The 17,653-nt window shown below is 40.4% G+C and overlaps 2 protein-coding genes across 6 annotated transcripts in view; one reads left to right on the top strand and one right to left on the bottom strand.

Annotated features, from left to right (window-relative positions):
* The window catches only part of LRRC39 (leucine rich repeat containing 39), a 70,067-nt gene extending 54,302 nt beyond the window's left edge, over positions 1-15,765 (top strand). Inside the window, exons 6-10 of one of the 3 annotated variants that reach the window (XM_089686574.1) lie at positions 199-344; positions 771-923; positions 6,494-6,639; positions 8,578-8,667; positions 10,869-15,765. In XM_089686574.1, the coding sequence (XP_089542700.1) occupies positions 199-344; positions 771-923; positions 6,494-6,639; positions 8,578-8,645 (513 nt within the window). In that variant the 3' untranslated portion in view covers positions 8,646-8,667; positions 10,869-15,765. Of the gene's footprint in view, positions 1-198; positions 345-770; positions 924-6,493; positions 6,813-8,577; positions 8,668-10,868 lie in introns of those variants that run through there. The other 2 variants (XM_089686575.1, XM_089686573.1) reach the window with 2 other exon arrangements.
* Positions 10,908-17,653, bottom strand: part of TRMT13 (tRNA methyltransferase 13) — a 72,896-nt gene continuing 66,150 nt past the window's right edge. For 2 of the 3 annotated variants that reach the window (XM_089686570.1, XM_089686571.1), the window contains 5 exons: positions 17,264-17,431; positions 17,014-17,080; positions 16,852-16,926; positions 11,399-11,777; positions 10,908-11,281 (listed from right to left, as the gene is read on the bottom strand). In XM_089686570.1, coding sequence (XP_089542696.1) covers positions 11,107-11,281; positions 11,399-11,777; positions 16,852-16,926; positions 17,014-17,080; positions 17,264-17,431 — 864 coding nt within the window. In that variant the 3' untranslated portion in view covers positions 10,908-11,106. Of the gene's footprint in view, positions 11,282-11,398; positions 11,778-13,835; positions 13,925-16,851; positions 16,927-17,013; positions 17,081-17,263; positions 17,432-17,653 lie in introns of those variants that run through there. The other variant, XM_089686572.1, reaches the window with a different exon arrangement.

Genomic DNA, 17,653 nt, shown 5'->3' with positions numbered 1-17,653 from the left:
TGTTTGAGTTTATTACAGGTTTAGGCCACAAGCTGGACCTCTGTACTTGTAGATGACAAGTTCTCTTTTCTGGCGTATTGAAAACCAACTGGCGTTGTACACACATATATCTTAGGGAAATTCAGATAATTAGCCAAAAATGATTTACCTTCAAAATAATTATTTTGAATTGTATGTTTGGTTTTATCACTTCTCCAGCTTAGTAAACTGAGACAGCTCACCCATCTGGACCTAAACATGAATCAATTTTCAGCAATCCCAACGGCTGTTTTGGATCTCCCAGCACTGGAATGGTTGGACATGGGTAGCAACAAACTAAGTGACCTGCCCAAAGAGATAGACAAGTGAGTATCTTCTAGTAGTTGTTTAAACATCTTTAAACTTGCCATTCAAGTAGCAGTCTGGACAAAAATGTAAATTGAAATTAGTTGATTGAATATTGACAAGATTAAATGCTCTGCTGAATGATTTTTCTTAATTTCTGTGTGAATGGCCGAACAAATTTCTAATGATGTATGACCAGCTTAAGAAGTTTCTTATTTCTACAAATCAGATTAAAACCTGTATTTGGGTGGGGATGCTGAAGTCAAGCAGAACATGCTTCAATAGGTGAATCCCTGCTTCATGGGATCACACAAAACTTGGATTATGGGAAATATAGTGAATTTTCTAAATTATGCACAGTTGTGTTTACTAGATAGCAATGGTAGTTCACCAATTGTCTTTTCTTGTTGCCTGGAGTTCCTTTCACTGTGGTTATTGTTACATAGGATGAAGACATTACACACTTTGTGGCTTCAACGCAATAAAATTTCTGAACTTCCAGATTCCATCAGCTGCCTGAAAAACCTCAGTACTTTGGTCCTGACCAATAATCTTATGAAACAGATTCCACTTTGTCTGCAGAGCTTGCACAACCTTCGGTAGGCATTTTGTAAAAATATCATTGCAAACTATATGTATTTTGTCTGAGTATATAAATAATTATATTAAAGTGTTACTAAACCCAGGACCCTGCATTCACTATATCTGGTCTCCCACAGCACACACAACATGGAAATGCAATTATTTTAGTAAATATAAACTGCTAAATACCTTTTCTCATCAGCAGTTAGAGCAGTCTTGTGGTTTCTATCTGTGTCCAGCCCAGCACTAGCTAAAGCTTGTAGGAGGAGTTTTCTTTCTGCTCTAGGAGGATACAAACCTCCTGACCTTTGTCTGGACAGTGCTGATTGGCCCTGTGCTGATCACATGCACTCTCCCAAGAAAAAAAAACCCACTCTAGCAACACACACCAAACTGATCATCTCCTAGATTGTAAGCTCCAAGGAGCAGGGCCCTCCTATCCCTCTTGTATTGAACTGTATTGTTGCTGTATTGTCTCCCTTTATATTGTAAAGCAATGAACAAACTGTTGGCGCTATATAAAACCTGTATAATAATAATAATAATAATGTGCATGCCTACAGTTCAGTCTGGAGATAAGTGGTGGTCGCTTGAAAAAGGGGAGGAAGAGAGAAGAAAGGATCAAACAGCCTTTTTACACAATACAGAGGATTAACCCCTTAGGTTCCACAGTGGGTATAACAAGCATGCTTTACTGCATATACAGACTGATTTTACTGTTGTAGGTTTAGTAACACTTTAAGTATATCAGTGGTGCCGGATCTTTTTAACTTGTGATCTAAACATAAATCCAGTGAATACTTAAACTCCACACTCTGTCAGTGTGCTATTGTTCTGGGATCACAATAAACAAAGAGGTACACATATATTACTTGCATTCAGTGAATCCTTTTTAGGTACATCTATCCAGCACTCATGAAGATGTTACATTTTCACCACCATTCAAATAATGGTCAGTTAGTTTTAGGGGATTAATGTGCGCCAAGAAAAAGATCCTCACACCTTTACACTATCACCAGCTTCAGCCATTGACACAAAACAAGACAGATCCATAGATTAATACTGTGCCCCCCCCAACACTGAGACAATGGTTTGCCAGAGTGAATGATATTCAAGAAATGGAGGACTATACAGCCACTTTCAAAGACAACACCTCTGATAAAAACAAAAAATAGTATTATTGGAACAGTTTAAAATGTTCCTCTAGATACTAACAATTACTTGGTTAAATTCAGCTAGAGCTTCCAGATCGCTGCCTTAGCTACTGGCCTTGTAACAAACCAGAATTGTGCTTGGCTGATGACCGGGGAACTGTTCTTGACATATTTGATTTTCAGTTTAGCCCTCCTCCTTCATAGTTTTTATACTCTTTCTTCTTTTTTTCTCCCTCCATTACCTTTAGTGTTCCTCGAAAAGAATGCCATGTAGGTATCCCTTTCTTTCCCTTACTTCGTTCTCTTAGGAAGTGTTTGTCTGAGAAGTTTTAGGCTGTATTCACACTGACAGCCAGCGGCAGTCTAGCGGCAGCCAATTTATGTGTGGCCAAAACTCAGCAGAAATGCTTACCTTAGATGCACACTGGCCGAGTCCAGGGAAAGACAGAGGCTTTGTACACATGTAACCCCCCCAGATAAGCAGTTACATTAAAGCAGTGGCAGAGCCCACCATAGATTTGTACAAAGTACAAATCTGACACTTGCAGCTGTTCGCAGACAGCTGCAGGCAGCATTTACAACTGCTGGCAGCATTTACAACAGCATTTACAGGCAGCATTTATAACTGCTGGCAAGAATCTACTTATCCAACAACTATTTGGCCTTTTGAATAAAGCCACAAACTGCATGACAGCTTGAACTTGTATGGTCATTCTCTTGCACGCCCTGCACGCTCCCAGTACGTGTGGACATCCCACAGAAAGGTCCCGATCTCTCCTTGCGATCAGGACCTTTCTGATCATGTGATTGCCGTGACAGCCAAGCATGGCGGTCACATGACCCTAAACCCTGCCTCCCGGCGTCAAAAACCCCCTAAAGGGCCGGGAGGTGTCGGCGTGAAAGGGTTAACCACTTGCTCACTGGGCATTTTTACCCCCTTCGTGCCCAGGCAAATTTTCAGCTTTCAGCGCTGTCACACTTTGAATGAAAATTGCGCGGTCATGCAACACTACCCATTTGAAATTTTTTTCACACAAATAGAGCTTTCTTTTGGTGGTAGTTAATCATCACTGGGTGTTTTATTTTTTGCACTATAAACAAAAAAAGAGCAAAACATTTTTTTTAAAAAGTTTTTCTTTGTTTCTATTATAAAATTTTGCAAACAGGTAATTTTCCTCCTTCACTGATGTGCGTTAATGAGGCTGCACTGATAGGCAGCACTGATGAGGTGGCATGGACAGGCAGCACTGATAGGCTGCTCTGATGAGGTGGCACTGATGTTGCTGCACTGATATGCTGCAATGATGGTTACTGATAGGCAGTGCTGACTAACGGTACTGATTGGTGGCACTGCTGGGCAGCACTGATGGGTAGCTACTGCTGGGGGGCACTGATCATCAGTGTCGATCTGCTCTGTGACAGCTGCTGGTTATTGCCAGTACTTTCCTCACGCTGTCAACGTGCTGCCGATTACCGGGATCTGTATTTACTCCATGATCTGCTGTGTCATCGGACACAGCTGATCACGTGGTAAATGTCCACTGTGATTGGCCTTTTACCTCATCACATGATCAGCTGTGTCCGTGGAACACAGAGATCACAGAGATGGGCTGGGAGCGCACTGCTGGGGGTATGTGGGAGCGCGCGTTCTGGGAGGACATCTTATGCTGCCCTCCCTGAACTGGACAACTGCTCTGTAGCAGTCATTTGGTTATAGTGGGGTTAGCAAGTGGTTAAAGGATAAGTTCCCCTTTTGGACAAAAGTAATAAATGCACATTTTTTGCAGGTGTAAAAAATGTGCATTTATTATTTTTGCCCAAAGGAGCCTGGAAAGCATTGAACCAGTGATCAGTAGATTGCTGATGCCATGCAGGTCTCCTGCAAACCTATCAGAATATCTGCTTGCCGTACGGGATGTATGGTCAAGCAGATATACTGACAGGAAGCTTCAATGAACTACCACGGTGCTCCACAGTGCCATGGTAGTTTATTTAAAACTACAATCCCGCAGCTGCTAAGGCTGTCGGGACTTGTTCATTCATTCATGGAATTCTGTGAATGAATGATGTGGCCGTGTGGGCGGAGCTGTTATGAATATGACAGATAGTACAGGGAAACTTCTCCCCATATTATCTGTCAGCTATGGGAACGTTACATGTTCCACCCTAAAAACGGGTGGAACGTGTAACATGTTCCCAAAGGTGAATTTATCCTTTAATGGCATGTCAGTCTTAGGCTCAATATTGCATTGGCCCACCCTTTGCAGCTATAACAGCTTCAACTCTTCTGAGAAGGCTGTCCACAAGGTTTAGGAGTGTGTCTATGGGAATGTTTGACCATTCTTCCAGAAGCGCATTTGTGAGGTCAAGCACTGATGTCAGACAAGAAGCCTTGACTCGCAGTCTCCGCTCTAATTCATCCCAAAGGTGTTCTACTGGGTTGAGGTCAGGTTGCAGGCCAGTCAAGTTCCTCCACCCCAAAATCGCTCACCCATGTCTTTATGGACCTTGCATTGTGCACTGGTGGATTGCAGTCTCCGATCTAATTCATCCCAAAGGTGTTCTATCAGATTGAGGCCAGGACTCTGTGCAAGTTCCTCCCCCCCAAACTCGCTCAACCATGTCTTTATGGACCTTGCTTTGAGCACTGATGCGCAGTCATGTTGGAACAGGAAAGGGCCATCCCCAAACTGTTTCCACATAGTTGGGAGCACGAAATTGTCCAAAATGTCTTGGTATGCTGACGCTTTATGAGTTCCTTCACTGGAACTAAGGGGCCAAGCCCAATCCCTGAAAAACAATCCCACACCACAATCTCCCCTCCATCCAAACTTTACACTTGGCACAATGCAGTCAGGCAAATACTGTTCTCCTGGCAACTGCCAAACCAATCCATCAGATTGCCATACAGAGAACGTGATTCGTCACTCCAGAGAACATGTCTCCACTGCTCTGGAGTCCAGTGGCGGCGTGCTTTACACCACTGAATCCAATGCTTTGCATTGCACTTGGTGATGTAAGGCTTGGATGCAGCTGCTCGGCCATGGAAACCCATTCCCTGAAGCTCTCTACACACTGTTGTGCTAATCGGAAGGCCACACAAAGTTTGGAGGTCTTTAGCTATTGACTGTGCAGACAGTTGGCGACTTCTGCGCGCTTCAGCATGCGCTGACCCCGCTCTGTCATTTTATGTGGCCTACCACTTCATGGCTGAGTTGATGTTGTTCACAGTTGCTTCCACTTTGTTATAATACCACTAACAGTTGACCATGGAATATTTAGTAGCAAGGAAATTTCACAAATGGACTTATTGTACAGGTGGCAACCTATCACGGTACCACACTTGAATTCACAGAGCTCCTGAGAGTGACCCATTCTTTCACAAATATTTGTAGAAGCAGTCTGCATGCCTAGGTGCTTGATTTTATACACCTGTGGCCATGGAGGTGATCAGAACACCCCCATCCAATGATTTAGAGGGGTGTCCCAATACTTTTGGCATTATAGTGTACCTCCACAATGCCTACTATGCCTCTTGAGGTGGTGCCTCTTGAGAACATCAGGACGACGAAACACCACGTCGATGCATAGCAGGAAGTGATGTCCCCGTACAGCAAAACCAGAAGTGGTGCATCTAGGAGTTGGAAAGGTTGCAAGAAGGTGGCAGTATCATAACACTGAGCTATATCCTAACACTCCTTATGTGGTACAACATGTGTATTTAACCCGGTGCAAGGCTATGCACCTGTTAATGTGAGTAGGCATTGTGGAAGTATTTTTAATATAATAAAGGTTTTAAGGATTTTATACTATGGTAGTCTCCCTCTACATACAGTATGAGTTTCACAAAGTGGAAGGAGCACAGCTGGACCCAAAGAAAGATGGATGGTGAAAACCTACGCTACTAAGCGTTTTATGACTAACCTGTAATAGGTAGTCATATAAATCTGATGAGTTTTCTGTGTTGGTGGTGAAGGATCACAGAAGCACTGTATGACATAAAATGGCACAACGTTAATACCCATTTGAAGAGATCACTTTTTGCATTGACATTTTATTGAGCAAGCAACTTGGAAACTGGTGTGTATAACTGAAAGCATACGGATATTTTATTTATGCATATGGACACTTTATCTATGCCCATTATTGTATGTTATTGCACTCTATCTTAGTTTATGCAGAACAACCAATAGCCCTGTATAAGGCTTTGACACTATACCAAAACACTCCTGATCACTTTGAAAGGGAAGGAACATTATACAAAAGCCATTATTCCCTGTAGGTGTTCTGCCAGCATTCAGTTTAATACTAGCCAAAGTATGATTTTACAAATGCTGTATATGCTTATAACCTAAATATACTGAGAAATATTGAAGACTATTGTAAGACTGAATAAAATGTCCATGTTTTTAAACATATTATTTTGTCCTCAGGTTTGTAAATTTCAGGGATAACCCATTAGAGCTTCAGATTACTCTACCACCCAGTGATGATGAAGAAGAAGAGGGCGAGAGAGAGCTGTTTGGCCTACAGTTCATGTATGTCTATATCCAGGAGATCCTAAAATGCAACCACTCAGGTGTGTGTGTCCCAATGGCTATGGGAAGCAGCCTACAATTTTATTGTTATCAGTCTGTCATCCAACATTTTCCTTTTCTATTTGCAGCCTCACAAAAACAATGCAATTTAGGAATTTTCTATGTAAAGCTGAACTTCAGGCAAACATTTAAATAAACAGATTTCATACAAGGAGTTATTTTAACTGTCAAAAGATTTGCAGTTCTGTGCATTCATTTCTAAGATTTACACAGCTCTGCTACACTTTCTCTGTTCTATTTAAAGCAACTTTTTCACTAATTTAATGTTTAAACAGGCTTATCTGGAAAGAATAAGGTATAGTCCTCATTCAGCTAGTCTAAATTACCCTATAGGGACACAGTGGGGGTTATTTACTAAAACGGGAGCGTGTAAAATCTTGTGCAGCTCTGCATAGAAACCAATCAGCTTTCAAGTTTTATTACGTAATTGAACAAACTGAAATTAGAAGCTGACTGGCTACTACACACAGCTGCACCAGATTCTGAGTGGACCAGTTTTAATAAATCTCCCCCAGTGTTTGTACAGGATGGTCATGCAGGGAACAGTGAATAGCCCTGAATGTACACTGTCTGCGTTAGGGGCCACTCAACCACCTCTGTACACGTCACATAAGGACAAGCAGCTGGGCTTGGGCTTATACAGTCACTCTGTCCATATAGAGTAATATAGACTGCCTTCATGCAGTTCCAGCCAAAAAACAAGGCACTAATTCACACTGTATGAGCCACAGTGCCCATGTGAATGAGGACTAGGGTAAATATTAACTTTTTTTTGCAAGAAGCTCTTTTTAACACTTGTAAAACTATTGACAGAGCCAATTTAGGGAATATACTGTAGCAGTGTCACGTCCTTGCCCTCAGCCTGCTCATTAGATGTAAAAAAGAGTAGCATTAAATGGCTGAAGCCGCCGCTCTGCTCATTCTGCTCTCTCCTTTTGTTAGTTTGTGCATGTCAGTACATATGCGACTGATGTGAATGTACAATATATATGTAAAAGCACTGCGTAAATTGACGGCGCTATACAAGTAATGTAATAACATGCATGCAGCAAATCTTCACACAGTCCAAGTGCTGCCAGTCAGTCTCAGGCACTTAAATGTAATGTGACTTTCAAACATTTACTGGTACTAAATCAATCATTGTCATTCAAACACATGCACCTAGAAGATTTACCTGCAGTAAATGTTTGCTGAATGCCACATTCAGTGCTTTATAAATAGGCCCACAACTGTATTAAAATAAATTAATGGAGGGACATATTATTGAATGCAGAGTTGCATCAATTTGTGTCTTTTAACCTCCCTAGCGGTCTGATTATGTCAATATTTCTGTGCTCAAAGCAGTACATTTTTTTGCATGGAAACATGTTGTTTTTTTATTGTAGGCCTGTAATTTTTAGGAATAACTCACTGAAATCTGTCCGAACAAGAGTCTAGTAAACATCCCGGGTATGATAAAATTTGAAACACGAAATCATAAATTATAATACAATAAATAATCATAAAAAAATATAATAATAATAATAAATTTAATTAAATAATATAATCAAACCAAAAACACTGAAATTTGAAATATAGCGCCAAGTTCGCATATTGCTGAGCTTAGTCGTAAAATCATTTTCAGTGTCACTCATCACTCAATTCTGCAAGTGGTTCTAATTTACTATCGCTGGTCTAAAACCACTTTTGACATAAAGGGACGCTTTTTGGACGCCATGGACATTTCTCAGTTTCCAGGCAGAAAGAACAGTAAAAATGCAGGCAGGGCACAGGACAAAGCACTAGGGACAAAATGTATGTGAAATGGTTTGATACAGTAATGTTATACTATGTGATTTTAGTGTATTTAGTGAATGTCACTTTTTAAAATTTTTGAATTTCCCGCCGGTTCCGTCCCCCGTACGTCCCGATGCTCGCAGGGACCAGAACCCAGAAGACGGATGTCGGCATCAGCCGGAGGAGATGGCCGGGGACGCTGCAGGGGTGACATCGCGGGAGAGCAGGACAAGGTAAGTGAAACAGGGAATCCCAGAGCAACGCTGCAGGGTAATCTCGAGTATAGCTCTGGGTTTCCGCTTTTGGTAAAGAAATTTATCCCCGAGCTACACTCGGGAATACCGCCAGGGAGGTTATATTTGTCTGGAGCTCACCTTTAAAGTGAATGGATCAGTCTTTAAATTCTAAACATCCTGCCTAAACATAAGCTGCATTTTGGGCTAAGCCCTACCCACATAGTTCTTGCTTTACTTTATGAATGGTGCCCTTGTGATCAGAGCTGTGTGTGAAAAGAGATTTCTGGCATCTGATCAAGTCTGCACACTTTTTTCTTCAGATTTTCTGGATAGCCCAGATTATCCAATAACAGTAATACCCTTTTTTTCTAGGTAGTGTTTTTTTCTTTTCTCCCCTCAGGATTTTCTTTGACCTCTCTACCATGGAAAGCCCCCATTCTCCTATTTGGGTACAACATTTTCCATGTTAGGATCCCGATGCCAGTTCTAAAGGGACTTTGTTCTCTAGGTTTCATTGACTGGCATCAACTGATGTTTATCTTATAGAAATTGGCACTGTTTTAGTGCTCCTATCTGTTTATATATACACAGTATATATGTATCAGTCTCTAGTTTTTTGCCTCTGGTCTTGCCACCTCTCCCTTGGTTTAGCTCTATGTCATCTCCTTCCCTTGGACTTCATCGGCCATAGCTATTTTCCATCTCCTCTAGAGCTACTACTTGTTCTTCATTCTGTAAAATAAACATTTTTCTTTTCTGGCCCCCCTGAAATAAGTCACATTTTAGATTTTCTTCAATTGTGTTACACATCCATCATAGCATAGCTATAATCACATGCATGCACATACAAGAAAATAATTGGCATCAAACCTGACTTTTTTATTAAACCATTATTGAAGGAAGTTGGCCTTAATTCCCTAAAAAGGAATCTACATCTAGTATCCGAGAGCGTAACATGTGATCCTTTTCTGGTTGTGGAAGCTGTGATGTTTTCATACCTATCTGAAAGTGCTTTTATCATTGTCAAAATGTGAACACATTGCAAGCTCTTATGTACAGTAAAACCTTTTGTGTGCTATGTCAGGGAATGGATGCTTTTAAAGCTTTCCTTGAAATTCCTATAAATATTTCTTTTGGATATGCATTGACCTCTACCAGCTACATTTGCAAGTCCATCTTTAAAGGAAGAGATAAAATGGTAAAGGTTTTTAATGTTATTTGAAGAGAGCAGATAATTATGGACATAGGAGCTTTGACTGGTTATTGATCCTTCCCTTTGGTGCAAGGAAGAGCCACATAGCATCTGCTGAAATGAGTGTTTCCAGACACAAGAAAAAAATACCCAAATGCAGTAAGACCAAAGATTATACTTCCTCTAGACCACAGGTGTCAAACTGGCGGCCCTGCAGCTGTTGCCAAACTACAAGTCCCACGAGGCATTGCAAGATTGGCAGTTACAAGCATGACTCCCAAAGGCAGAGGCATGATGGGACTTGTAGTTTCGCAACAGCTGGAGGGCAGCCAGTTTGACACCCCTGCACTAGACAGAATAAAGCACATTACACCAGAAGTGTGGCCTTTACTTGGCCATCACCTACTAAGGACTGCATAGTTGCATCTAAAAACATAGCAGTAAGCTAGTCACTCCATTTATGGGTCAACTATTTTGGAGTAGATGTGGCAGCCTGTTTTAGCCTTCAGGTAAGTGAGAAATATTTATTTTTGTGACTTAATTCTTCAAAGTGCAATTATGTGATTATAGCTACACTATGATGCAGTTATAACACAATTGAAGAAAATCTAAAATGTGGCTTATTCAGTGTCTATAAATGTTTGCTTTGTGAAAGCTCACCACCTGTCTTGCCTTTTGCTTAGTACCCAGGTGTACCAACATGATGGAGGGCCATATGAATGGCCTTTTAAATACTTACAGTAATTGTACCTTCCAGACTCATGCCACAACTCTAAACGTAACTAAGTTCTCTATTCTGGGAGAGAATGACGAAGAAGTATTGCATTCCAGTTATTATTACAACATCTGTAAATCTGTGACTACAACATGGATTGCCTAAAGAGAGGCGAGTAAAATGCACACATTTTTCAGTAAATAGCTAAAATAGAGATATAAAATGTGCTGACAGGACCTCTAAGCAAGATTAAATCAGATGAGCTTAGGTTAACCATGTTCTATATTTCAGACACTCATATGGATCTTCAGTAAAGACTTCAAAGCAGGATTAATAGCAGGAACTTTAATTGTGTATATGCTCAGGATTTTGGAATTTCTCAAAGGGCTTCATCCACCTAGCAGAAAGAAACCATCATTGCCTGGAGAAGAGATAAAATTGGACTTTGTTTTTACATTCTGGATGTTGCGCTGGCAGTAAGAAGGTAAAAGATTTGTGAACAGTTTACAGTCATGTAGGAGTTTGTGCTTTATGATCGAGGTACTGCTATCAACAAAACATTCTCTAAGGACACTTCAGGCTCTGTATAATATTCAAGGCTAGCAGAGTAGCCCATATTGTTCAAGTAATCCTGACGTCCATGATTTATGAGCAGTTTGCAAAGATGTCCTAAATTCTCTCTCTCTTCAACAGTCAAAGCCAGCCTAGAAAACAGAAGAAAAGACAGGACTTTTGTACAGTCATATGTATGTATGTATGTATGGCATTTTTTTCTTTAAAAAAGAAAAAGTAAATAAGCACACATGGGAGAGTTAACATACCCTTGTTCTCCCTCTGAACTGCAGTCTGTGTTTTTCAGATCTATGTCATGCTCTTCTGTCTCTTCAAGTTCTCTTTTCTCATTTAAAACCTGCCCTGGTTTCCTGGAACCACAGGTTGCCCAGCTTGACATGCGCTGAAAAACTTCAAATTCCCTCTGTCCCAGTCCCAGCTTTAGGAAGAAATCTCTGCCTACATAGTGGTGCCAGTCACAACGGTGGTGACAACAAAGAGCAATAACAATCCCTTTAACAGGACAAGTGTTTGTTGATTTGCCTTCTGCGTTGTCTGTAGGATCTCCAGTTTCTATCTTGAGGCGATTACACTGAGGTTCCTTCACTCGATTCGAGTAATTTTGCACAAGACAGCGTAGAGCCAAATCTACAAATTAAAAAATCCATATAAGTTTAGAAGCAGAACCAACAAAATATTCTGACTAAGAAACAAAAGATAACCAAAAAAACACAACAGCTGTTATGGGCAAACGTAATCTTGTCTTTGTATTATTAATGTCATAGGCAAAAAAAAGATTTTTTTTATATACACACACTGTGTGTGTGTATACACATATATACATAGATATATATATTTGGAGAATGGATATGGGCTGACAGTGCACACTCTCAGGTTTAATTTGAAGGTATGTATATCCACATTGGAGAAAGAGTTTAGGAATTACAGCTCTTAAGAGTAGCCACTCCCCCTTTATCAATGGAACAAAAGTAATTGGACAAATGAATATAAATCAGAAATAAAATGTTCATTTTTAATATTTTGTTGAGAATTGTTTACTGGCAATGGCTGCCTGCAGTGTGGAACCCATGGACATTACCAAAGACTGGGTTTCATCCTTTCTGGTGCTTTTCCAGGCTCTAACTGCAGCTGTCTTCAGTTCTTTGTTTGTGGGTCTTTCTGCCTTTAGTTTTACCTTCAACAAGTGAAATACATGCTCAATTGGGTTGAGATCAGGTGATTGACTCGGCCATTGCAAAATATTCCACTTCTTTTCCTTCAAAAGCTCCTGGGTTGCTTTTGCAGTGTGTTTTGGATCATTGTCCACCTGTACTGTGAAGTGCCATCCAATCAACTTTGCTGCATTTGGCTGAATCTGGGCTGAGAGTATATCTGTAAACACTACAGAATTCATCCGGCTGCTTCTGTCTTCTGTCACATCATCAATAAACACCAAGGACCCAGTACCACTGGAAGCCATGCATGCCCATGCCATCACACTGCCTCCACCATGTTTTATAGATGATGTTGTGTGCTTTGGATCATGAGCTGTTCCAAGCTTTCTCCACACTTTTTTCTTCCCGTCATTCTGGTACAGATTAATCTTCGTTTCATCTGTCCAAAGAATGCTTTTCCAGAACTGGTCTGGCTTTTTTTAGATGTTTTTTGGCTTTTCTATTCTTCAGGCTTATGAATGTTTTGCACCTTGTGGTGAACCCTCTGTATTTGCTCTTGTGAAGTCTTCCCTTGATTGTAGACTTTGACAATGATACGATCACCTCCTGGAGAGTGTCCTTCGCTTGTCTGGATGTTGTGAATGGGTTTTTCTTTACCACAGAGAGGATCATCGACCACTGTTATCTTCCATGGACGTCCATGCCTTTTTATGTTGCTGAGCTCACCAGAGCATTTTTTCCTCAGAATGCACCAAACTGTTGATTTGGCCACTCCTAGTGTTGCTGCTATCTCTCTAATGGATTTGTTTTTTTTTTAAGTCTTACAATGGCCTGTTTAACTTGCATGGACAGCTCCTTTGAATGCATGATGTAGGTTCACAGCAACAGATTCCAAATGCAAATACCACACTTAGAATCAACTCCAGAACTTTTACCTGCTTAATTGATGAAGAAATAACAAAGGAGTAGCCCACACCTGGCCATGAAACAGCTTTTAATTCACTTGTCTAATTACTTTTGGTCCCTTGAAAAAGGGGAGGGGGGTGGCTACTCTTAAGAGCTGTAATTCCTAAACCCTTCCTCCAAATTGGATGTACATACCTTCAAATTAAACCTAAGAGTGTGCACTTTCAGCCCATACCCATTTATAGAACTATAACATGAATATGTTCTGGTAAATACCTGAAAAAAAAAAAAACCTGTGTCCAAATATTTATGGACATGTGTGTGTGTGTGTGTGTGTGTGTTATATATATATATATATATATATATATATATATATACACATACATACACACACACCGGCTTCTTTATTAGGTATACCTGTTCAATTGCTTGGTAACACAAATTGCCAATCAGCCAATCATATGGCAGCAACTCAATGCATTTAGGCATCTAGACATGGTGAAGATGACTTGCTGAAGTTCAAACTGAGCATCAGAATGGGGAAGAAAGAGGATTTAAAGTGTTACTAAACCCACAACAGTAAAATCAGTCTGTATATGCAATAAAGCATGCTTGTTATACTCACTGTGGAAACTAAGGGGTTAATCCTCTGCATTGTGTAAAAAGACCATTTGATCCTGTTTTTTCTGTCCCTCCTCTTGTTCAAATGTCCACCTGATAAGACAGACTGAACCTGTAGCCACATGAACATGCTCAGTTTAGTGTGTATTGCTAGAGAGGTTTATTTTTTCTTTGGAGAGTGCATGTGATCAGCACAGGGCCAATCAGCACTGTCCAGACAGAGGTCAGGGGTTTTGCTTCATCCTAGAGCAGAAAGAAAACTCCTCCTACAAGCTTTAACCAGTGTTTTGCTGAAGTCAAAAGACTGCTCTAACTGCTGATAAGAAAAGGTATTTAGCAGATTATATTTACTAAAATAATTACACTTCCATGTTCCGTGTACTGTGGGAGACCAGATATAGCGAATGCAGGGTCCTGGGTTTAGTTACACTGAACATGGCATGGTTGTTGGTGCCAGATGGGCTGGTCTGAATATTTCAAAAACTGCTGATCTACTGGGAGTTTCACGCACAACCATCTCTAGGGTTTACAGAAAATAGGCCGAAAACAGAAAAAATATCTAGTGACCAGTAACTGTATGGATGAAAATACCTTGTTGATGTTAGAGATCAGAGGAGAATAGGCAGACTGGTTTGAGATGATAGAAAGGCAACAGTAACTCAAATAACCACTCATTACAACCAAGGTATGCAGAATATTATCTCTGAACATACAATGCATCAAACCTTGAAGCATATGGGCTACAGCAGCAGAAGACCACACCTGGTGCCACTCCTGTCAGCTAAGAACAGGAAACGGAGGTTACAATTCACACAGGCTCACCAAAATTGGACAATAGATGGTAGGGTCAGAATTTGGTGTAAACAATATGAAAGCATGGATCCATCCTGCCTTGTATCAAAGGTTCAGGCTGGTGGTGGTGTAATAGTATAGGGGATATTTTCTTGGCACGCTTTGGGCCCCTTAGTACCAATTGAGCATTGTTTAAATGCCACGACCTACATGAGTATTGTCGCTGACCATGTCCATCCCTTTATGACTACAGCGTACCCATCTTCTGATGGCTACTTCCAGCAGGATAATGCACCATGTCACAAAGCTCAAATCATCTCAAATTGGTTTCTTGAACAGGACAATGAGTTCACTGTACTCCAATGGCCTTCCCAGTCACCAGATCTCAATCCAATAGAGCACCTTTGGGATGTGGTGGATTGGGAGATTTGCATCATGGATGTGCAGCCAACAAATCTGCAGCAACTGTATGATGCTAGCATGTCAGAATGGACCAAAATATCTGAGGAATATTTCCTACACCTTGCTGAATCTATGCTATGAGTTCTAAAGGAAAAAGGGGGTCCAACTCGGTACTAGAAAGGTGTATCCAATAAAGGGGCCGGTGAGTGTATATGCATATAAATAAATACACACACACTATACGTTCACATACATTCTGTTAAAGATACACTTTAATGAGACTCAGTCTCTAAGAAAGCAAAAAGCTGGCAGGAACTCTAAGCACAGTACATGGGAGCATTCTTGCAGGATCTGAAGTACTCTGCTTTCTCAAGGAGGCAATGATGAGGCACAGTGATGTCTATGGTGCCTTCAGGAAACAGCCAGAAGCTGGGGTCTGAAGTTAGTGAATTTCTTTTATAAAATGCTTTTTTTGGAAATTTGGGGTGCACCCATAAAATGCAAGGTCTGTTTTAAGTACATCGGAACAAGCACCCATCATTAGTGGATCTCTTTGTAACTGCACATCTAAAGACTTTTTTAATCATAAGTTTTACAAATTTTTGAGGGATCTTGGCATTTGTTTTTACTTTTTTATTGTAATTTTAGATGCAACTTTGCTCCCACTATTATTTTAGTCATGCTGTTATTGATAAAATGTACTATCTGAATAAACTGAGTTTATGTCTGTTGTTTTTTTAGTGGGTGGAATTTTCCTTTTATTTATTATTTCTTCATAGTCTGGAAGGAGTGATGTCATATGTGCAGCTGCATACTTAATTTTGGTGACAAGTATAGTTATGTCTTTTACTTTTTATATTGAAATATGCCTTTCAATATCTTGTGCCTCAGCTGTGTATGGGCTTTACTATTTGGCACTGACACACATCATGTTCATTTAACAGTGGATGGAACTCCAAAATACAAAAATGGCCTTAGGGAGTTTTGCCAACATTCGTAGCTCTAGCCAGACTTTAAAGCAGATTTCCACTTCAGAACCACCTTTTTTTTATTCCTTTTATACAGTTTTTTCTAGCAATCTTCTGTTCAGTGAAAATATGTGATTTCCTCGGGTCCTTCCTCTTCTGCCCTATCATCTGCCAAGCAGTCCTAAATGCTGCAAAGAACAGTTCTTTTTGTCCTATAGACCCAAGCCACTGTGGTGACTCACACTTGGGGGTGTCCATGACGGCTTGGGCTCACAGAAAGTGTGTAGAATTCCACCCACCTATAATACAAGTGGAGGAGGAGGACACTGGGGCAGCAGTAGAGTTTGGAGATGGTAAAACTGGGAAGACACCAGAGGTTTTCTTTATTTGTTTGCCGTACTAACACAAGTGATGTTTGTAGTAATTTCCCCCACTTTGCCTTTGTGTGCAAGAACACAGTGATCAGCCCACATGCAGATGCCAGTTTTCCAGCATGCCTGTTCGGTTATGGGACTGGCTTCTGTCAGATAGGCAGTTCTACACATGGGTCAAAAGTCAGCTGGTTCCTGCTGAATCGGCCAATTTTTGGCTGGTTACAAAGAATCTGCTTATGAAACATTAAGAAAAATGTATATAAAATGTTGGATCGATAGTTCTTAACATTGACAGGCAAAGAGAGTGCTGTGGTATTAGGTTCACTTTGCAACAGAGGGACATTTAGGGAAGCTGTAAGTTTTACAAACATTGAACTAATAAATGACATACTGCTAAAATGCATTAAGAATATGTAATATTATGCTGCAACTTTAATTTTTAGCAAGGGAAAATTATTAACAATCTGTCCTTAGATTCACTGACCTGTGCCAGCTCCACAGAGATGTTTTCCAATTCCAATAACTGGCAGCCGTTTCTGAACAAGGCTGAGGACTCGACCTGAAAAGGAACCAATTCAATATTTTTTTACTGTCTCATGTTTCCTCCTTCCCATTTCATCCCTTTATACCTTGTTAATCTACTAACCTAAAGAAAGGTGCTGGATGTCAATATGTAGTCTCTCAAAAGTGGACTTTTTCTGCTTCCCATCCACCTTGGGCCAAACACAGATTACAGCTGCTTAACAGTCCTTTCAAATGTCATACTATTCTAATATAATGCATAATACTATATAAGAATATAATAATACCATACAAATCTACTATAAAGCTCTTTAACCAAGTGATACTAAAGATAAGAATTGGTTTTATTAAGAAAAGGATGTTAAAATTCTTACCTTAAACCTACTGGTGGCTCTCTCTACCAGTAGAAAGTGGACATTATCAGTATTTTCTATGGCAATGTTTACCCAGTGGGATAACTTCCCTCGGCCTGCTCCAAACTCTACAAAGCAGTGGGATGTACCCAACAAACCCAACCGATCCAAATGACCCAAAATAGAAGCCTGTAAATAGAGAACAGACATGTGACCCTTGCTGCCCAAACTGTACAATTGTTAAGAAGGAAGAGTACAAGAATGGAAGAAGTGCTGCTAACCATTATTATATTAATTCTGAAAGGTAGACTTGTACTACAGAAATCTCTTTTGTCCTTGTAGCAACAAGGTGCCCCTACTTTCTACAATCTCAGATTTCAGGAGAGCTCAGCATTAACAATTTACAGTTCA

Source organism: Staurois parvus, unplaced genomic scaffold (assembly GCF_062004578.1).
Source record: "Staurois parvus isolate SC_StPar_1 unplaced genomic scaffold, SC_StPar_1.0 ptg000402l, whole genome shotgun sequence".
Lineage (NCBI taxonomy): Eukaryota > Metazoa > Chordata > Amphibia > Anura > Ranidae > Staurois > Staurois parvus.
This window is presented reverse-complemented; position numbering and strand designations above follow the sequence as displayed.